Source organism: Oratosquilla oratoria, chromosome 7, assembly GCF_046742065.1.
Source record: "Oratosquilla oratoria isolate Oo_2021 chromosome 7, ASM4674206v1, whole genome shotgun sequence".
Lineage (NCBI taxonomy): Eukaryota > Metazoa > Arthropoda > Malacostraca > Stomatopoda > Squillidae > Oratosquilla > Oratosquilla oratoria.
Window position 1 is genome coordinate 75,114,623 of NC_134783.1, and position 24,210 is coordinate 75,138,832.

Below are 24,210 nucleotides of genomic sequence, written 5' to 3' on the forward strand. Positions count from 1 at the left end.
CTCCCTCCCACTCCTCCTTGAGCTTCTTTCCGTACTCCTTTTCCTTCTCATTCAAAGAGTTCACTCTAAGAACCTCCCTACCTTTTGTCCCTTTCCTCTTCCTCCATCTATCCTCCACTTTCAACTTACCTTCCACCAAAAAATGATCTGATATTCCCCCACCCTCTCCCCTTAGCACATGTACATCCTTAACTCTTCCTATCATAATCCTATTTCCACTACATAATGCATTAGCACTCTATCTACCACCCTTCCCTCCACCACCCTCTCCCATGTGTACTTATGCTTGACTTTCTTCCGAAACACTGTATTTGCTATCATCAACTCTCTTTCTAGACACATTTCCACCATCAACTCTCCACTATGATTCTTTCCTGGAACTCCACATTTCCCAACCACTCCATCGATTGGACCATTTCCCACCCTAGCATTAAGGTCTCCCAGTACTATCACATTGACATTTCTTCCCAAATCCTCTATGCACTCATTTAGATCTATCCAAAAGGCCTCCCTTTCTTCTACACTCTTCTCACTGCCAGGCCCATATGCACTTACAAAGACTCACATCTCCTTCCCCAGTTTCACCTTCATCCACATTATCCTTGAAGAAACCTCCTTCCACTCCACTACCCGTTTATCTATCTCTTCACTTACAAGAATAGCCACCCCTTCCCTCCCTCGCCCTCTCTTTACTCCTGATAACCTCCCACTTACACTCACCCTTCCCTTTCAACTTAGTTTCACTCAAAGCCAACACATCCATCTTTCTTCTCACAAACATACTACCTATCTCTTCCCTTTTACTCTCTGTACCACATCCACGCACATTAAAAGACCCAAACCTTAGGGTGCTGGTCCGAGGACTTCCAGCCCCTCTTATGCCTTCTCTTCTTCTTTTAGGAATTTCCCCTGTGGGGCTACAAGGAGAAGGATGCCTAGTCACAATCCCAGTCCCTTTCTTCTCGCCTCTTACAATCCAAGTGGGAATACTTGGTGGCAGTATTCTTTTCCCCCACCACAGGGAATTCCCCCATCACAGAAAAGGAATACTCAGAGAAATGGTACAGGACAGCAACAAGGGGTTGGAGGACAGCATAACGGAGGGACAGTTGTAGTATGATTGTACAATAGGAAAAAAATTTAAACACAGTCCATTCTTCCTTGAGGGATATATTGTTTATGGTAATTGCTGTTTAGAAATGCTACAAAATTACTTTATTAATGTACTCAACAGATTAGAATTAATAAAGAATGAAATGTTCAATATGATGGTGCCCCTTGTCACTTTGCTATTATAGTTAATTCCTTAATGTAAAATTCCCTATTAAATGCATTGGTAAAGAAGACCGTTATCTTGACCAGATATGATTTCATTTGATTTTTTTCATAGGGACACATTAAAAAACTTGAATTCATCCAACTAATCCTTGATCTTTAGAGGACCTGTCGGATAACATATGTGAATGACAGTACTAATGAAAACCTGCTGCAACATGTTATGAGAGTTACAATTATAGAATTGTCTTACCCTTTGTATATGTATTGATAGTGGCCATGTTTACTTATCAATCCCGACAATAAAACTAAATAATTCTTTCTTTTATTCTATTTATAGATTAATTCTATCATAAACAGATCCAAACTGTATCTAAATATGCACATGGACTAAACAATCTCACGGTATTACTGCTCAAATCTCTCTACAAAATAACTCTTCTTAGTGAAAACAGACTGGAAACTTTAATTTATTTCAGCCCAAATTGATGCTTCTTCAAAAAATTCACTATCTACTATTAACCCCCAAAAAATTCCTTCTGTTTTTCAGTATATTACTGATAAAACTATGGAACAGTTTTAGTTCATCTTTGGATTTATCCATGACATTCGTTTCTGCTTTTCTTCAATGTGTGGGCTGTTCCTCAATGTGAACTCTGTGTTATTAGTGAGCACACCTACCCAGCAAGTATGAAGTTCTGGGTCAAGTCCCATCCAGTACAAGTTTTCAGTGACATCATCTTACATCCTATACTCAGATTCTTGTATAATCACTTATTTGTATTCTTCCTTTGTTCTACTGATACCTCTTTTCCTTCATTTTTGTAGTCATTATTACAATTTTCATTCCCACTAATCCTCAACACATTTTTTCACACCCATATTGTAAAAGTAGAGTTCCCCTTTCCTATTACTATGGGCAGTATTCATGAAAGTTTTATATCATTTTTTTAATTCCTTAGACATGACCAGTTCATTTTCCCCAAATTAGGCCTGAATTGTCCATACAATTCCTTAGCTCTAATACCCTCTTTTCCTATTGTAATTCACAATGTAATGGTCACTTTATCCACCATAATGTTTTTTCTTAACAACAATCACCCTAAGCTCATTACCCTCCTTATTTCATCTCCCAATAATGTATTTCCCAACTGTGGACCACTCAATAGACATCTGGTTCATTAATCAAGTATTCATTTATTTCCTATTAGAACAAAAGTAAGCCATCTATATTTGCATAAGTTGTAACACAATTTGGCTATTATAGTATTTCATTGGATTCCCCTTCCAAGTTGGAACATCTGCCTTTTTCTGGTCCTCAGTCATCCTTCCATCCTGGCACTCAGTTTATGTACTTCCCCTAACACTATTCTTTCAGCAAGTTTCAACTCATCCATAATGGATAAGCCTTTCAATGTACATACAACTAAAAAACTATTGAACCATTTACATCAGCATAAAAGTTGCATTGTACAATATAAAACATTTCCCTTAGAAATAGTGGTAGCCGCACTAATAAACTGCTGATTTGGAAATTTAAACTCTTACTCATTTTATTGCCACCATATGAACAGAATGAATGCTACGTGCACGACGCTAGAAACCATTTAATACTCGGAATAATCTCCTCCCATCCCGTCATCGTTATTCGTCTTCCTCTTCAGTGCCTCTTGTACTTCTAGCAAGTAGCAACTAGTTAACCTGCTCAAAATGAAATGCTGACTACGTGGCCCATACATTCATGACGTTAAGTATTGTTACAACTTATTTTTTCCCTATAACAGCCTATAATTCTAATTAAGAATAAGTATACACATTGATTCTAGGTCTCGGATCAAAATTATATACAAATACCGCTTTATTATACTACGATAGCATTGCAATAAAAGACTTCAACCGTTATGCTTCATCCAGTGCAACAACAACATCAAAGTAAGTGGAGGGGCCCCTAAGGAAGCTTAAATTAAACAATGACATTACCTTGTCGTATTCTCATGAAACACAACGTACAAATCACTTACCATAGTTATCATGTTGGGACGAAGGAATCTGTGCACTCATTCCAATATATTTAGAAAGCGTTAAGATGTCACTACATACAGTTTCAGTCCAGTATCCTCCATAAACATGTTCTTCGTAGATGGCAGGGGAGCAAGTTTGTTGTCATGACAACATAGTTAGCATCGCGGGCAATTTAAAAAAAATATGATATATGATGAAATCTTCATTTCATTTTCTATAATTTTCCTGTTTATGTTTTATCATATATAATTGTGTGTTGGATGGTAATGTTGCCAAGTAAAGTATATTTGAAAAATGACAACTTGTATATGTTGAAACATATTGTTACATTGTACAGTAGAATTGTTTATCATTGAAGCTTCGCATGGATGAGAAAATGTGTAAGTGAAGATACAACAACATTGTTGATACATGATTCTATATTTTCTAAAATAGATTAATTCATTTCGATTGCACATAAATTCCCGAACATTAAGAGAACTATGAATTATAGAAAACAAAACTGCTAGGATTATTAGAAATAGCCTACTATTTCGTTTGTAGATTAAAGGTGGGTAACAACGGATCAAGTTATCAACGTAGATGTTAAACGTGATTTTCGAAGTTTTGCCTGTTTATTAGTTTATTCATTTTCGTGGAGACTAATTTCCTATCCTAAAAGAATGCTGAGTGGTCTGGTCCTTAAGAATCACTAAACTCTCTATAATATCGACTACATAAAGCATGCAGTCGAATTATAGAAGTAAAGGAAAATTATGACAGAATCACTCCATGATTAATACCTGTTATACATGTTTATTTATTCGTTTAATTTAGTAGAAACTATAGTCTCTAATCCTAAAAGAATATCGACTGACTTGGTTCATAAGAATATTATTAAGCTATAAAGTATTGACTACATATAGTCGATTAATAAAACTAATTTGTGCCCGGAGTCTCATGTCCCCAGCTGACATAAGAATACAGTACGGCTATTAAACAATAAAAAAAGGAAAAACTAGGAATTTTTCTATTTGGGAGAGCTGTGACTTGGAAGATGAATATAAAATGTGAAACAAAATCAAGTTATCAAAGCTCGCCTAAGAGCAAAGCATAGTTTGGCATATATATATATATATATATATATATATATATATATATATATATATATATATATATATATATATATATACATATATATATATATATATATATGTGTGTGTGTGTGTGTGTATGCGTAAGTATCTGCACTGAAGGTATATACATATATACATATATATATATATATACATATATGCATATATATATATATATATATATATATCCATATACTCACATATATATATATATATATATATATATGTATGCGAACAAATCACAAAAACACGTGATTCACAAAATGTGTAATAAAACCATTAGGAAAATAAAATGAAAGGTGACCGAACGTTTTTGTCTAAGGAATTTTGAAAATGTCTTAAATAGACAAAAACGTTCGGTCACCTTTCATATTATTTTCCAATTTGTTTTATTACACACACACACACACACACATTTTATATATATATATATATATATATATATATATATATATATATACATATATTTTAACAACCGCAATGCACTTTAATTCTAAGCCATCAAAGGCCAGCATGCTGAAATTGAAATATGTTATTGCCCAGGACTCGAACCCGGCAACCTCATGACAAGTGCGACAGTCCCATTCCAACTAGGCCATCAAGAGAGATATAAGCTAAGCGCATTATCTCTTATATATTTGTATGCCCGAGTTACACACACATATATGAATTTTTGCGGTCAACCCATCTCCACTATGATAGTACAATTAGAAGTATACGAACGCGGGAAAGTATCAAAATTTCATATATGTGTATGTAACTCGAGCATACATATATGTAAGAAATAATGCGCTTAGCTTATATCTCTCTTGATGGCCTAGTTGGAAAGTCACTGTCGCACTTGTCTTGAGATTGCCGGGTTCGAGTCCTGGGCAGTACCATATTTCAATTTCCTAGTTAGAAAGTCACTGTCGCACTTGTCATGATATTGCCGGGTTCGAGTCCTGGGCAGTACCATATTTCAATTTCAGCATGCTGGCCTTTGATGGCTTAGAATGAAAGTGCATTGCGGTTGTTAAAATGTATCTCTAATCACTGGGACCCATTCAGTGTTGTACAAATACTTTCCCGCGTTTGTATACTTCCAATTGTACTATCATAGTGGAGATGGGTTGACCGCAAAATTTCATATATGTGTATGTAACTCAAGCATACAAATATATAAGAAATAATGCGCTTAGCTTATATCTCTTGATAGCCTAGATGGAAAGTCACTGTCGCACTTGTCATGATATTGCCGGGTTCGAGTCCTGGGCAGTACCATATTTCAATTTCAGCATGCTGGCCTTTGATGGCTTAGAATGAAAGTGCATTGCGGTTGTTAAAATGTATCTCTAATCACTGGGACCCATTCAGTGTTGTACACACACACACACACACACACACACACACACACACACACATATATATATATATATATATATATATATATATATATACGTGTGTGTGTGTGTGTGTGTGTGTGTGTGTGTGTGTGTGTGTGTGTGTGTGTGTGTGTGTGTGTGTGTGTGTGTGTGTGTGCAAAACACTGAATGGGTCCCAGTGATTAGAGATACATTTTCATCAACCACAATGCACTTTAATTCTAAGCCATCAACATCGGACAAACCGTGGAGGCGCATGCAGAAATTGAAACGCTGTACGCCGAGGGCTCGAACTCATGCGGGAAGAACGTTACCAGCGCCGTATTGACTATTAGACCAATACACCATCAAGAGAGATATAAGTTGAGCGCAACTTTTCTTATATATTTGTATGCTCGAGTTACATAAACGTTCTCGCCGCATGAGTTCGAGTCCTCGTGCGTACCACGTTTCAATTTCTGCATGCGTCTCCACGGCTCGTCAGGTGTTGATGGCTTGGAATTAAAGTGCATTGTGGTTGATAAAAATGCATCTCTAATCACTGGGACCCATTCAGTGTTGTAAAAATATTTTCCTGCGTTCGTATACTTACCAAAGTACTATCATAGTGGAGATGGGTTGAACGCAAAATTTCGTGTATGTGTATGTAACTCGAGCAAACAAATGTATAAGAAAAGTTGCGCTCTACTTATATCTCTCTTGATTGTGTATTGGTCTAATAGTCAATACGGCACTGGTAACGTTCTCGCCGCATGCGGTCGAGTCCTCGGGCGTACCACGTTTCAATTTCTGCATGCGCCTCCACGGTTTGTCCGATGTTGATGGCTTAGAATTGAAGTGCATTGTGGTCGATGATATATATATATATATATATATATATATATATATACATATTATTTGGCATTGAATCAATATACATGAAATATACATACCAATACCAAAGGCTTTTTCCCCCTTACACGGGGGTAGCCAAAAAGAAAAAGGCATAAAAACCACTCCCACCCATTCCATTCCCTACATATTCCACTTCCCTCCACCCTCCTCCCTCCCTCTTATCTTAGCACCTCCTGGATGACGGGTCATCCCTGCATCCTATCCACTGCCCTGGGTCAGAAGCAGTGTTGCAAGACACAGCACATCCACAGCAAGGCCGCTTCATAAAATCGGCAACCCCCCCCTCTCCATCCCCTCATGCAGAAAAGGAGAAGACGGGGAGAAATCCCTTCGGGCTGCGTCAATTTTTTCTCATACATACTTCCTTACCCCCCATCTCCCACCCACTCCCCCTCATGCATCACAGCATCATCCATACACAACCATTCTCCATTCACCCCTATCTTCTGTCCTCTCCCGTCCTTCGTCAACAGACATTCCTCTCTTTTGTAATGCCCATTTCACCCCATCCATCCATCTCATCCTAGGACGCCCCCTCATATTCACTCCTTCCACCTCTGCCTTCCACACCGCTTTTACTAATCTTTCTTCACTCATTCTTTCCATATGTCCAAACCATCCTAATACTCTTTCATCAACCCTATCTCCCAGCTCCCTTTCCACCCCTATTCTCCCCCTCACCCCCTCATTTCTCACTCTATCTAGCCTTGTAACCCCTAACAAACTTCTCAGACATTTCATCTCAAACACATTCAAACTCCTTCGCTCTTCCTCTCTCATGTTCCATGTTTCTGCCCCCATACAGTGCTGTTGGCACAATCACTCCTTCATATAACCTCCTCTTAGCATCCATTCCCAGATGTCTATTCTCATTGCACTTTTTAATCCACCAAGGCATTTACTCGCTTCTCTCAATCTACATTCTACCTCCACCCCCACTCTCCCCTTCTCTGCCACATTCGCACCCAAGTATCTAAAATTATCCAATTCCTCCAGTCTCTCACCCTTAATGCTCACTTCCAGCCTGCTGTCACTCTCTCCCCTTGTACATCTCATCACCTTACTTTTGCCCACATCTATCTTCAGCTTCCTTCTTTCACACACCTTCTCAAACTCTGTCACAAACTTCCTCAATCCCTCCTCTGATCCTGCTACAAGCACAGTGTCGTCAGCAAACAACAACTGGCTTGTTTCTCACTTTTCTCCATTTTCTTTAACCATCTCCAACCCTTGACTCACTACCCTTGCATTCACCTCTCGCACCACCCCATCCATGTATAGATTGAACAGCCAGGGCGACATAACACATCCCTGACGAAGTCTCACCTTTACCTCAAACCATTCACTCTCTCCGTTTCTAATCCTAACACAAGCTCTACTATTCTCGTAAAAACTCTTGACTGTTCTTAACAGCTTTCCTCCTATCCCATATATCTGCAGTACATCCCACAGTGCCTTCCTGTCTACCTTATAGTAAGCCTTTTCCAGATCCATAAAAGCCCAAAAAAACATCCTTAGTTCTTCCATTAAACTTTCCAGCCTGTGGACTTCTGGGAGAATTCTTTCGTTGTAAGTATAGATCTTCGTTTTCTTCATACTGTTTAATGTCCAAAACTTGGATCTGCTCGGACAGTGCTTACTCACATTTGGTGGCACACTGCCCGTAAGCACACGAGGCAATGCGGTTGGACCTTTAGGAGAGGTGATCCAACGGGAACGCCTGGTTTTGTTTTGGTTGTACTATTCATAAAAACACACACACACGAGTGTGTGTATATAGTTCATTACCATCCTTGCTTCTGGGAGGAGATAGTTTTTTTTTTATACAAGCACCCGGCTTCGCCGGCCCTGGCTTTGCCAGGGGTGCTTGGCCTGCGGCGCCATTGGGGCTACGCCCCTTGAGATACCCTCTGTCCCTGAATTTTCTTGTAATAATGAAGGTTTTACAAATAAAAGATAGATTTTTACAAATAGTTTTATTTAACATCATATACAAATTTTGTACACCATTATTGCTTCATTTTCTTTCTTGGAGGGCCATCATCTTTAATATCTGAGTCCTCTTCCGAGTCGTAGCCGCTTCCATCACTGTCTTCGAATATTTTTCCGTCATCATCGCTGTCGTCACTCAAAGCCTTCAAAAACTCCATCATCCTCTTCATGTTCTCCTTATTCCTTTTCTTTTCATTTTCAAATTATTTTTTCTGCTTTTTCATTTCCTCTCTGATACTCTGGATCATTTCAATGAATTCTCCAGAATCACAGTTTTCTTCCCCATAATTGGACTCAGGAGGCATGATCATGTTGATGGCGTCTATTTCGTTGATTTTGTAGGCGGACTTTGGTATTACAGTGATCGATTGATCAGGTTCTTCTTCTGCTATTTCGACTTCTGTTTCGTCGTCGTTAGACGTTTTCTTATATGTCTCTTCCACGATGTCTTCAAAATTACCTTTATAAAACCCTTCTCCGGAGAAAAGCTTTTTATACACGTGTGTGTTAAAACGAAAAAGGCTTACTGGCTCTGGCTTGAGAAGCGTTACAAAACAACAGGGGCGCGAGGCGTTTTGCAAACCCACCCAAAAGTCAGAGAACCCATCCAATTAATTTCCACTCCCAATCCCAATCCCACTCATTATCATTATCATGCAGGGAGTCCCATGGGACTTGAGCGAGTAGCAACGTTTATAGATATAAACTTTATGATATAGTATAAATCTCAGAAAATAAGCTTTTATATAAAATTGAATATATTTTAGAGCTCTTACCTCTATTCAGTAGACGAAGGCAGTGACTTGATTAGTTATAAGAAGTGAAATGCAGAAGATTGTGACGTCATGTCGTTGCTTGGAAAACTACGCATCATAGATGCCAATTCAGGAGTTGGCTATACTTTTAAATACTGAATATGAAATTTTTATAAGTATATATGTATATATATATATATATATATGTGTGTGTGTGTGTGTGTGTATATATATATACTGAATATGAACATTTTATAAGTATATATACATATATGTATTTATATATATATATATATATACATACATATATATATATATATATATATATGTGTGTGTGTGTGTGTGTGTGTGTGTGTGTGTATCTTGGGTCAAATGAAATTTTAAATGATATGTTATTATAAGAAGTGAAATGCTGAAGATTGTGACGTCATGTCGTCGTTACTTGGAACACTACGTCATGTCTCTTCCTCTGATTAGCTGGGACCCGGAAAGGTTCTGGCTTGAGAAGCGTTACAAAATCACCACGTCAACACAGGGGCGCGAGGCGTTTTGCAAAACCACCCAAAAGTCAGAGAACCCATCCAATTAATTTTTTAGTAGTACTAAGATGTGCATGAAACATGCAAAATCACCCGGTAGAACTTTGACAAATAATCGCCTGCATGACTCCTGTAACGGTTCGTCAAACTTCGTCAGAGTATTCCGCATAGAATTCAGAAAGAAACGTGTCGTTGGCAATACTCAGTCCCTGCTAGGGCCGTAAGGGGGTAGTATTGCTTTCTTGCGCTATGGTAGTCACGATAAATACCATAAACCAAACACTCCGGCACTTTCACCGAGTCAGCCATTCATACACTGCACCGAATAATACCGAGGCGCACTCGGTCACGTTCGAAAGGCTCGAAACTCGAAAGATGCAATTTTTTTAATTGGATTTTTTTTTTTTTTTTTTTTTTTTTAACAAGCTCCAGTTTTGCCGCCACGACTATGACGAGGGCGTTTGGCCTGCGGCTCTTACCTGTAATCAACATAATCCTTACAAACCCAAGGATAAAGAAACAGTGTGTACAAATACTATTCAAGATTTTAAGAAAAAACTTGATGCTCAAAGATACAAAGACGGGTCACTACGAGCATAGCTCCCTTCCCGTGTAATACAACTAGGTAAATACACACACACGTCGGTCGAAATGACAACGAAGTTTGGACTCCGGAAAAATCTACAATTTTCGTCGATCTCAACGACGAGGGAGTACCTGTGTTGTATTAATAGGGAAGGGGAAAGCTCGTGGTGTAGTGGGAAGGTGAAGAAAAATGAGAAGGGGAGGGATTACTGAGGAAATGAGGAAGGGGACGAATGGGCCCAGGAGGTCAGACGGCATGTCAACAAGAGAGGGACAGGCGACAATGGGGAAGTCGAAGAGATTAGTAAAAATGTAAAAATTAGAAATATAGATAAGAGCAGCGCAATGGAAGGTGAAGATAATTATTTCCATGGATTTAATGAGGGAGGAAATGACAACCTCCCCCGACTAGTAAATCTAGAGGAGAAACTAAAAGAAATTAACGAAATATGGGAAGGCAAGCTTAACCAATTAACGCTAATTACCCAAAGAGTTAATAAACTGGAAGAACTAAAGAGGGAGAATCAAAACCTAACGAAAGAAATAGAAGAACTAAAAATACAGTTAAGAGAAGTAAAGGATGGGAATGAGGAATAATAAAGACAATAAAGAGTCCATAGCAAAAGAGGAAAGTGGTTGGAAAAAATGTACAAGAGAACAATAAAACTGAATTTAGAGGTATAGTGGAACATCAGATGAAAGAACAAACTAAGGACACAGTTATTAAAGTGATGAGGGAGAAGGAGAATATAGTAAGCGACTTAGTGGATAAAAAGAAATGTATAATTATATTAGGGATGGAAGAGAAGTATAATCCAAATAGGACTACAAGAATAAAGGAGGAAAAGCAAAAAGTAAATAAGATATTAGAAGTAGTTCATGCAGATGAACTAGAAACAGGGAAAGAGATAGAAGAAATATATAGTATAGGGAAATACAATACAGATAGGACCAGACCAATTAAGGTAAATTCAGGTCACAAACGAGAGCAGAGAATATCTTAGCAGACAGGGAAACTAGCAGACAGTGATGAGTATAAACAGGTATGGATAAAAAGAGAAATGAATAAAGAGGTAAGAGAGGACGAGAAAACAAAAAGACTAGAAGCTAAGGAGAAAAACGAGAACGGAACAGAGTCAGAAAAAGAGAAATTCTATTGGGGAGTAGTGAATATGAAAGTGAGGAAATGGTTCATAGCAGAGAAAAACAGAAGGGAAACAGAAAACACAATGGAGGTAGCAGAAAATTAAAAGTGTCTTATACAAACTAAGATGACTTAATAACAAGCTTGAACGAACTGAATGATTACCTGAAGGAAAAAGAACCGGACATAATGGGAATTGTAGAGATAAAATTGAAAGGTCCACTACCACCCAGCAGTGTAGGACATGGTGCATATAATCATTAGATTAAAAACAGAGAGGTAAAACAAGGGGGTGGAGTTATGTTCCTGACTAAGGATATAAGTGTGAGGAATGTCACATATGGAAAGAATAGAGTAAAGATGATTGTGATGGAAGTGGATGACAGGGATGTGAAGAGCAGGTAGTTTGTAGTATATTATGTGCCTCCTAAAACGGCTTCGTGGGAAGAGAGAGAACACAAAAATATGTTAGAAGACACAAGGATAACACTAGACAAGATAATGGAAGATAGAGGAAGAATAGTTATAATGGATGACTTTAATTGTAAAGAAATCTGCTGGGAAGAGATGACAGTGAAGGGTGGAGACGACATATGGGGAAGTGTACTACTTGATATGATTATAGAACATACAATGACGTAATGGATACAAGAGAATACTAGGTATAGAAATGAGGAAGAACCGTCGAGACTGGACCTGATAATCATATCAGAACCTGAAACAGTGGACAAAATTGAATATAAGACACCAATAAGTAAAAGTGACCACATATAAATAAAACTGGAACTAAATGAAAAAAAAATACATGAGAAAAAACGAACAATATAGAAAGGGAAGAATGACATATGAAAAAAAAAATTATAACATGAGATTTTTTTTTAAGTAGACTAGGAAAGGATATACAAGGAGGAAACAACAGTAGAAGAGAAATGGAAAATTTTGACAACAACCTATGAGGAAGGAGCGGAAAAGTATGTTCCAAGACAAAAACAAGAAAAAGAATATACAAAATGTTGAGTTAAAAGATAAAAGGGATAAAGTTTGGATAAAATGGAGGAAAGACAAAAAAAAAAGGAAAATATATACTGATTATGGAAATGAATATGTACAAGTGGGCAGAGAAGAAAAGAGAAAATACGAAAAAGATGTCATAGAAAAATGTAAAGATCAACCAAAACTATTTTATAGATTTTAAACAACAAACTGAAAAAAAACAAGAATTAGTGAAATTACGACAAGGAGGAATAAAGCACACAGAGGAAATAGAAATAGCAGAAATTATGAACAAGCATTTTAGATCAGTGTTTACGAGGGAGAACATACAATTTGGAGATGTCGAGTGAGAGGGGAAAGCCCTTCCCCCCTATGAAAGAAATAGAAGTAACAAAGAATGAAATAATGAATCACTTGAGTTATCTCGATGTCGGAAAATCGCATGGTCCAGATGAAATTACAAACTTGATTTTGAGAGAATGCAGGGACGAACTAACAGACAAAATACATAGTCTAATAAGCAGTTGATGGAAGGAAGGAAAAGTTCCAGAAAATTGGAAAAGAGCAAATATAGTACCAATATATAAGGGGGGGGAAACAAAGAAGACCCTACAAACTATAGACCGGTCTCTCTTACAGGTACGGTAGCTAAAATTTGTGATAGAATTATCAAAATTAGATGGGTAAAGCACTTGTAAAAAAAACAATGTACTAAATCCGAGGCAGTTTGCATTTAGACAAGGACGATCATGTGTCACAAACTTGATGTGTTTCTATTCAAGACAAATAGATATAATGCAGGAAAGAGATGGATGGGCTGATTGTGCATTTCTAGACCTGAAAAAAGCTTTTGATAAGGTGCCACATAAGAAATTGCTAAAGAAATTAGAAACTGTAAGAGGAATACAGGGCAAACTGCTGAAGTGGATGGAAGACTTCTTGCATGAAAGGAAAAGGAGAGTGGTGATAAGAGACAAACATTCTAATTGGGATGAGGTGATTAGTGAAGTTCCACATGGAACAGTTATGGCCCCAATAATGTTTGCTATATATATTGATAGTGTGGATAAAGGAATTGAAAGTTATATGAGCCTCTTCACAGACGATGCAAAAATGTTGAAAAAAGTGCACACTGTAGAAGATTGTGAGTCGCTGCAAAGCGATCTCAATATATTTTGGGAATGGAGTAGGGAGTGGGAGATGGGATTCAACATTAAGAAGTGTATAATGGAATTTGGAAGAAACAAAAAAGAATAGTGGGATCATATACATTGGGAGAGGAAGAAATTAAAAAAGTGGAAAAAGAGAGGGATCTAGGAGTCATTATTATGAATAATATGTCTCCTGAAAAACATATAAACAAAATTTTTGGAGAAACTTATAATTTAATAAGAACAATCAAAGTGGCATTTACAGACTTGGATGAAGAAATGGTGGAGAAAATACTAGTCACTTTGATAAGACCAAAATTGGAGTATGCAGCGACGACGTGGTCATCAAGTAAAAAAAGAAATGTATAATAAAACTTGAAAGAATACAAAGAGCAATTACAAAATTGGCACCAACGCTCTCAGAACTAACATATGAGGAGAGGCTGGCAAAACTTGAGCTAGAGACATTAGAGCAAAGAAGAAGAGAGAGGAGCCTTGATAACTATTTATAGAATCATGAAAGGCATGGAAATTATTGATAGAGAGGATCTAAAAAAAAAAAAATGGGATAGTAGAGATACAAGAGGACACGGAAAGAAAATCAAGAAAGAAAATTATAGAAGAGACCTGAAAAAAGAACAGCTTTCCCCACAAGAGAATAGACGTTTGGAACAGGTTAGATGAGAATGTGGTGTGTGCAAAAGCGATACATGAATTTAAAAACAGTCTAGATAAAACGAAATGTGGAGACGGGACACTAAGAGCATAGCTCCCCTTCCCGTAAAATACAACTAGGTCAATACAATTAGGTAAACACACACACACACACACACACACACACACACACACACACACACACACACACACACACACACACACACACACACACACTCGGTGGCGCAGTTGGTAGAACGATGAACTACTAGCATGATGGTGCGCGTAGTGCTTGGTTCGAATCCTGCCCAGGGCCGAAATTAATTTCGGTACAGCTGCGCTTCGGGTCGTTACTCTGACTCTCGTGGGCGGGGAGTTGGGTGTGTGTGTGTGTGAAAGGTCATAGCATTACCCATAGATCGGACCTACGAGCTCTGAGCTCTCTTCCAGGAGGGAAATAGCTGTCGATCACGAGTCGAACACGTGATCCAAAAAGACCAAGTGAATACACACACACACACACACACACACACACACACACACACACACACACACACACACACACACACACACACACACACACACACACACACACACACACACATATATATATATATATATATATATATATATATATATATGTATATATATGTATATATATATATATATATATATATATATATATATTTTAATTCTCCTCACTATAGTTCTGGCTCTGTGAGGGTGACCGTAAACCAATTGTCCAAAGTTATCCATTTAATAACACAATTTGACGTTTCGACTTTAAGGAGTCATTCTAAAAATAATTCAACACAACACAATTAAACAGGCACAAAACAATTACATTTTCACGGACTGAACAAGGCGACGTCTTTCCATATACATGGAAAGGCTTACAATAGTGTGTGGGCCGTTGACCTGACCCGGGCCGATCGTCTCAGAGGAGGGGGAGAGGGAGGGGAAGAGGGAGGGGGAGGGGGGAAGGGGCAGTAGGCAATGTGAGAGGGGTGGACATAATCCCACTATTGGTGGAATTAGTTCTCACATGTCTTGATGAGCTATTGAATAAGGGAATGGAATCCACAGAAAGCTTATGGTGAGAGGGTGTTTTTGAGCTATGACTAGCTGTTGTAAAATGTGATGGATGAGGGGGCGGTGTATGGGTTGTGAAGACGAGATGGCCTGTAGGGCGGACTGGAGTCTCACATTAACACGCCATTCAGTCGCCGCTGACATAGTAGGTTAACAGCCAGCAGGAGTGTCTGTAGTTCGCAGTACGTCGAGCTGGATGAGTTGGGTAACTTGCGACCAACCCAGCCTCCCTCAGGTGGCTCAACATCCGGTGAGTAGACGGCGCAACCCGCGCTACCGTCTGGCTGTAAGGACCCGTCTACGTAGATATGGTCCGCGGCAGGGACGTAGGAGGACACTGCGGTGATGTGTTCCAGGACTAATTGTTTCTGGAGGAGCGGTGGGTCTATTTTGAAGTGGGTGTGAATGTGACGTGAGGCTGTGGAATCCTCCATGAAGACGGTTGTATACACCACATACAGCATCACCATGCACCATGCAACAGACATCACGGCACATTGACATCCGTTCTGATCGTCAAACTGACGCCAATTGAATCAGCAGTTTTTGCCGGGCGCCCGGAAGCAAACACACACACACGAACACACAATAGATACCATCAATCACCAACCCAGATTAACACACGGGAACACAATACTCTTCAACCCTTTCCCCCTGGATATATATTATGTATACAACATATCATGTTAGTAAATTATGAACCTAGAACAAATTTGTATAGGGCGAAACAACCCCACTAAAAACGTTAACAAAGTGACTGAAAGCACCTCAAAATTCACCAAACTCAGCATTTCCCTGAACAAAACCCCAGTGCACACGACCAGGAGGAGGTTGGCGTGAGATGTGCTCTAAGGACTAGAACTTAGTGAGTGAGGTGCCCTAGTGCTCAAAACTATATAGATAACAATTGTGAAAGAAAGCTGTGCAACGTGTGTTAGTTATCTTTTCTTTTTTGAACCAGACTGTATGATAATAGTGTATTGAAACTAGATAAATTCCAATTTTATAATAAAAAGAAGAAAAGTGACGTTTTGGAAGTTTATCTAGCCCGCACTAAGTCCTCCTTATGTAACCCTCAACACGAAAAGGGTTACACGGTCCGTGATCAACTTTGGCTATAGGGACTTCGATGTGTAAGCGCTACAGGGTGGAGCACACTGTGTTAACGAATGTACGAACGCCGGGACGCAGCTGAGGGTGGGGTGCGGCGGGGTTGAGTGAAGCTCTTAAGACATGGGTATGGTGCGGAGCCAGATGGAGTAAGTGGAGGCATTTAACGCTGAAGGAGGAGATATTAACATGTATTCTTTCAATAACAGAAGGAAGATTAAGTTCGTTTTACATTTTTACTACTCTGGTAGAGGTGGGACATCCAAGAATGTACCGCATCACTCTGTTCTGAAATCTTTCTAAAGGCACCAAGGAGGTCTTGGAGAGTTGAGCAAGGGCTGGGGAGAGATAGTCTATGACTGACCGAATGAAAGCAACATAGATGGCTCTTGCCAAAGGGATGGATAGTCCAGCGGCATTACCGGCATTTAAATGGGATAAAGCGCTGTTCTAGCCGGTGGAGGAGAAGAGATCTTGGGTGATGGGATGCATGCGCTGCTGAGCAGGTATGGCTGGATTGATGCGTACTGGCGCTCCCAGGTAATACTGTGCGCAAGGCGGGATGACACTGTGTCCTGCAGTGAACACTGGCAGTGTTCCGGGGCCCCTAGGAGAGAATACTCGACTCTTTTCTGGGGAAAGGATGAGGCCACAGGTGGATGTCAATTCGTAGAAGGAGTGAAGGATGCGCTGTAGGTCGGCAGCAGAGGTGGAGCGCATACAGATATCGCCAGAGTAGCAGGTGACAGTTGTGCCGGGAATGTTGGGGAGAAGGGATAACAGGCGGTGCATCAGGACGTTAAAGAGGAAGGGACTTAAAACCTCACCCTGTGGAGTACCAATTTCGAATTCCCTGGAGGTACTGCACGTTCCCTGGAATAGTACATGTGAAGTCCTGTTTGATTGATAGCCACGAATCCACCTCAGGAAGTTACCTTGGACGCCAACTTCTACGAGCTGATCGAGAATAATATCTCTGTTGCCCGCCTCTCCCCTACCACACTGGTAGGGGAGGGGTCTCTTCTATAACTGTCTTTCTTGATTTTCTTTCCGTGTCCTCTTGTATCTCTACTATCCCATTTTATTATATCCTCTCTATCAATAGTTTCTATGCCTTTCATGATTCTATAAATAGTTATCAAGTCTCCTCTCTCTCTCTTCTTTGTTCTAATGTCTGTAGCTCAAGTTTTGCTAGTCTCTCCTCATATGATAGTTCTGAGAGCGTTGGTGCCAATTTTGTAATTGCTCTTTGTATTCTTTCAAGTTTTGTTATACATTTTTTGTACTTGGTGACCACGTCGTCGCTGCATACTCCAATTTTGGTCTTATCAAATGACTAGTATTTTCTTCACCATTTCTTCATCCAGGTATGTAAATGCTACTTTGATTGTTCTTATTAACTTATAAGTTTCTCCATTTTTTTTTATATGTTTCTCAGGGGACATGTTATTCATAATAATGACTCCCAGATCCCTCTCTTTTTCCACTTTTTTAATTCCTTCCTCTCCCAATTTATATGATCCCACTATTCTTTTTTGCTTCTTCCAAAATCCATTATACTACACTTCTTAATATTGAAATCCATCTCCCACTTCCTCTTCCATTCCCATACTTTATTGAGATCACTCTGTAGCGACTCACAATCTTCTACAGTGTTCACTTTTTTCAACAATTTTGCATCGTCCGCAAAGCTCATATAACTTGCAATTCCTTTATCCATATCATTGATATATATAGCAAACATTATTGGGGCCAGTGCTGTTCCTTGTGGAACTCCACTAATCACTTTATCCCAATTAGAGTGTTTGTCTCTTATCACCACTCTCATTTTTCCTTTATGCAAGAAGTCTTACATCCACTTCAGCAGTTTGCCCTGTATTCCTCTTACAGTTTATAATTTCTTTAGCAATTTCTTATGTGGCACCTTATCAAAAGTTTTTTTCAGGTCTAGAAATGCACAATCAGCCCATCCACCTCTTTCTTGTATTACATCTATTAGCCTTGAATAGAAACACATTAAGTTTGTGACGCATGTTCGTCCTTGTCTAAATCCAAATTGCCTTGGATTCAGGTCTTTTGTTGTTTTTCCATTTTATCCATGCTTTATCCCTTTTGTCTTTTAACTCCCTCAATCTTTTGTTGTACCAACACTTTACATATCCTTTTTCTTGTTTTTGTCTTGGAACATACTTTTCCATTCCTTTATAAATTTTTGTCAATTTTTTTCCATTTCTCTTCTACTTTTGTTTCCTCCTTGTGTATCCTTTCCCAGTCTGCTTTTTGAAAGAATTCTCTTATTTTATTAAAAAAAAAAAAAATTCCATACATCAATCTTCCCTTTCTATATTCGTTTTTTCATGTATTTTTCCTCATTTAGTTCCAGTTCAACCAATATATTATCACTTTTACTTATTGGTGTCTTATATTCAATCTTGTCCACTATTTTGGGTTCTGATGTGATTATTAGGTCCAGTCTCGATGGTTCTTCATTTCTATACCTAGCATTCTCTTGAATCCATTGCGTCATTGTGTGTTCTACAATCATATCAAGTAGTGTATTTCCCCATGGTAGTACATTTCCCCATAGGTCGTCTCCACCCTTCACTGTCATCTCTTCCCAGCAGATTTCTTTACAATTAAAGTCACCCATTATAACTATTCTTCCTCTATCTTCCATTATCTTATTTAGTGTTATCCTTGTGTCTTCTAACATATTTTTGTGTTCTCTCTCTTCCCACGAAGGCGTTTTAGGAGGCACATAATTTACTACAAACTTCCTCCTCTTCCCATCCCTGTCCTCCACTTCTATCATAATCATCTCTGCTCTATTCTTTCCATATGTGACATTCCTCATATTTATATCCTTCTTAGTCAGGAACATAACTCCACCCCCTTGTTTTATCTCTCTGTTTCTAATCCAATAATCATATGCACCATGTCCTACATGTCCTACACTGTTGAGTGGTAGTGGATCTTTCAATCTTATCTCTACAATTCTCATTATGACCGGTTCTTTTTCCTTCAGGTAATCATTCATTTCATCCAAGTCTGTTATTAATCCGTCTTTCACCTCCCTTGTCACCACTGTCACCACCACTGTCGGTCCTCGACCATTACACTTATATTTGACTTGTAATTCCACTCGTCTCGAGGCCCCTTGCCTTCGTTACGTGAGTTTCACTAAATTTTCAAGTTCTTCTTATGCAGTAGGCCCTATGCCTAGTATTTCCTTTAGTCTCACTAGTTTCCAATTTCATTAGGCCCCATGCCTAGTTCTCTCGACCTTTGGGTTAATAAAAGGGTGGTGAATTTCTTGCTTGTTAAACTAACGGACTACACGCAGAGAATGCCCCTTTCAGCTTCTCTCCAATACGTCAGACCACCTTCGTTCAGACGTCACTTTTTATTCGTCCAATAGTCTTTTACTTTTCAACACAAGTGACACACCTTAAGGGCGTGTCTTTTCCTTTTAAGCCAATAGTATTTCTCTACATACCCATTTACCTCCAATCCGAGAGGCTGTTACAGTCCTTCCAGAATTATTGCTGCATAAGCAAAAGCATAGAAGCAAAAACATGACGTCATTGCGCAAGTGGTATGTCTTCACGGAGGTGGTCTGCAGCTAACACAGTTTAGATTACATCAGCGATTATAAAGCAGTCACCTCCGTCGGTGTGTTTACATAGACAGAACGGCGCCTTCCAATCTTTGTTTATAACAACAGTAGGCGTCGAATCTTGACTTGTTGACTCAGCATTTTAATACCCATGTATTTCCTAACCTGATTACCATTCGTACAGCTACCGGCCTCTTACACCGTCTATATTTGTGAAGGACACTTTTAATTTCCTGGTACCTCCATCGTGTTTTGTTTCCCTTCCGTTTTTCTCTGCTATGAACTATTTCCTCACTTTCATATCCGCTACTCTCCAATAGAATTTCTCTTTGTCTGTCTCTCTTCTGTTCTCGCTTTTTTCCTTAGTTTCTAGTCTTTTTGTTTTCTCCTCCTCTCTTTCCTCTTTATTCATTTCTCTTTTCATTCATATCTGTTTATACAAATCACTTTTTGCTAGTTTCCCTGTTTTGATAAAATATTCTCTGCTGTCGTTTGTGACCTGAATTTAACCTTAATTGGTCTGGTCTTATCTGTATTGTATTTCCCTGTTCTATATATTTCTTCAATTTCTTTCCCTGTTTCTTGTTCATCCTCTTGAACTACTTCTAATATCTTGTTTACTTTTTCCTTCTCCTCTTTTACTATTGTAGTCCTATTTGGATTGTGCTTCTCTCCCATCCCTAATATAGCCTAATTATACATTTATTTTTATCTGCCAAGTCTTTTACTTTATTCTCCTTCTCCCTCATCACTTTCATAACTGTGTCCTTAGTTGGTTCTTTCATCTGTTGTGTTACTATATCTCTAAATTAAATTTTGTTTTTCTCTTGGACTTTTCTCCAACCCTGTGCCTCTTTTGTTATGGACTCCTTATTCTCTTTATTATTATTATTCTTTAATGCGTCATTCTCATCCTTTAGTTCTTTTAACTGTCTTTTTAATTCTTCTATTTCTTTATTTATGTTTTGGTTCTCCTTCTTTAGTTCTTCCAGTCTATCAGCTCTTTGTGTAATCCTTGTAAGTTGACTCAACCTAACCTCCCACTGTTTGTTCATGTTCTCTAGTTTTTCCTCTAGACTTGCTAATCGGGGGAGGTTGTCGTCTCCTCCCTCATTAAATCCATAGAAATACTTATCTTCACCTGCCATTGCACTGCTCTTATCGATATCTTTAATTTTTGCAATTTAATAATGTCTTCGACTTCACCTCTATCGTCTGCGCATCCCTTGTTGACATTCCTTCTGACTTCTGAGGCCCGTTCGTCCCCTTCGTCATTTTCTTCCACTTTCTCAGTAATCCCTCCCTTTCTCCCTTTTCTTCACCTTCCCACTATACCACGAGCTTCCCCCTTCCCTGCTAATACAACAAAGGTACTCCCTCGTCATTGAGATCCACAAAATTTGAAGTTTTCCTGGAGTTCCAAACGTCGCTGTCACTTCGACTGTCGTGTGTGTGTGTGTGTGTGTGTGTGTGTGTTTACCTAGTATTTACCTAGTTGTATTATACGGGAAGGTAGCTATGCTCGTGGTGACCCGTTTTTGTATCTCTCAGCATCAAGTTTTATCTTAAAATCTTATATAGTGTCTGCACACACTGTTTCGTTGTCTAATTTATTCCATGTATCTATCACTCTGTGTGGGAAGCTGTTTCTTTTTAAATTTCTTCTATAACTATCCTTTTTTTTTTCGTGTCCTCTCGTTTTACCGTTGTCCCATATTAACAAGTCATCCCTATCTAAAACTTCCATTCCTTTCATTATTCTGTAGATAGTCAGCAGGTCACCTCTTTCTCTTCTCTGTTCCAAAGTTGGTAGTTCTAATTTGGACAGTCTTTGCTCATATGTTAGTTCGGAAAGAGTTGGTGCTAGTTTTGTTGTTGATCTTTGTAATCTTTCTAGTTTTTTAATGTTCTTTTTGGTACTGGGTGTCTAGAGTGCTGCTGCGTACTCGAGTTTTGGTCTTATTAGTGTAGTTAGTGTGTGTGTGTGTGTGTGTGTGTGTGTGTGTGTGTGTGTGTGTGTGTGTGTGTGTGTGTGTGTGTGTGTGTGTGTGTGTGTGTGTGTGTGTTTACCTAGTTGTACCTACCGGTAGTTGTATTTTACGGGACGAGAACTATGCTCGTAGTGACCCGTTTTTGTATCTCTCCGCATCCAGTTTGTTCTTAAAATCTTGTATAGTTTTGGTGTTCACTGTTTCCCCGGTTAGTTTGTTCCAGACATCAATCACTCTGTGTGGGAAGCTATTCTTTTTCAAATCTCTTCTGTAACTGTCCTTCTTTAGCTTCTTCTCGTATCCTCTTGTTTCTCTTCTGTCCCATTTTTATAAGTCATATCTATCAAGAAACTTCATCCCTTTTATAATTCTGTAAATAGTCAGCAAACCAGCTCTTTCTCTTCTCTGTTCCAGCGTTGATAGGTGTGACTTATCCAATCTTAGTTCGTATGTCAAATTTGAGAGTGTAGGTGCCATTTTTGTCGCTGCTCTTTGAATTCCTTCCATTTTTTTTTTTTTTTGTACTAGGTGCCCATAGTGTCAAAGCATATCAATGTAATTAATATTTGTTTTACCATTTCTTCATCCAAGTAGTCGAAGGCCACTTTCATTGATCTTAATAAGTTAAAAGTCTTTCCAACTAGTTTATTTACATTTTTATCAGGTGTCAAGTCCTAGGTCCCTTTCTGAGTCGATTTTTTTTTTTTTTTTTTTTTTTTACTTCCTTGGTCCCAATTTTATATTGACCCGATATTCTATTTTTGCTTTTTCCAAATTCCATTATACTACATTTCTTACTGTTAAAGTTCACTTCACACTTGTGACTCCATTTCAATATTTTATCTAGGTCTTCTTGTAGTGATCTGCAGTCTTCTTCTGTGCTTACTCTCTTAAGTAATTTGGCATCATCAGCAAAGAAGTTCATGTAACACTTCACTTCCCCATCTATATCATTTATATATACGGCAAACATTAAAGGAGCCAATACAGAGACCCGTGGGACGCCACTTATCATATCTTCCCAGTTCGAGTTATTGTCTCTAAGTACAGTACCACTCTCATTTTACTCCCACTCAAGAAATCTCTCATCCACTCCAGTAGCTTACCTTGTATTCCTCCTATTATTTCAACTTTTCTTATTAGCTTTTTATGTAGTACTTTATCAAAAGCCTTCTGCAAGTCTAAGAAGGCAAAACTTGCCCAGCCATCTCTTGTATTTTTTCTATTAATCTTGAGTAAAAACATATTAAGTTTGTGGTACACGATCTTCCACTTCTAAAGCCAAATTGTTTAGGGCTTAGCATTTTATCCTCTTCCAAATGTTTGATCCATTTGTTCCTGATAACCTTTTCGCATATTTTTGCTACTGTGCTTGTAAGGGATACCGGTCTGAAGTTTGTAGGATTTTCTGTTTCCTCCTTTAAATATTAGTACAATGTTTGCATTTTTTTCAATCTTGCGGTACCATTCCTTCTTTGAGTGAGAACTCTATTACATACATATACCAAGGCTTTTTCCCCCTTACAAGGGAGGTAGCCAAAGAGGAAAAGGCATAAAATCATTCCCACCCATTCCACCCCTGAATACACTCCACACCCCTCCACTCTCCCTCTTATCTTAGCACCTCCTGGATGACGGGTCATCCCTGCACCTTGTCCACTGCCCTGGGTCAGAAGCAGTGTCGCAAGACACAGCACATCCAAAGCAAGGCCGCTTCATTAAATCGGCGACCCCCAATCTCCGTCCCCCCTATGCATAAAAGGAGAAGACGGGGAAAAATCCCTTCGGGCTGCGTCAAATTTTGCTCACACATACTACCTTGTATAATTTGTCCGTTATTTCATCGATACACTCTGCCAATATCCAATTTGCAATTCCATCCGGTCCATGTGATTTCTTAACATCTAGGTTTTTTTTT

At 38.7% G+C, this 24,210-nt stretch overlaps 1 protein-coding gene across 1 annotated transcript in view; it reads right to left on the minus strand.

The window, feature by feature from the left end:
- The window catches only part of LOC143027217 (uncharacterized), a 70,709-nt gene extending 67,293 nt beyond the window's left edge, over positions 1-3,416 (minus strand). The window contains exon 1 of the mRNA XM_076188402.1: positions 3,297-3,416. Coding sequence (XP_076044517.1) covers positions 3,297-3,336 — 40 coding nt within the window. The 5' untranslated portion in view covers positions 3,337-3,416. The remainder of the gene's footprint in view (positions 1-3,296) is intronic.
- Positions 3,417-24,210: the final 20,794 nt, after the last annotated feature.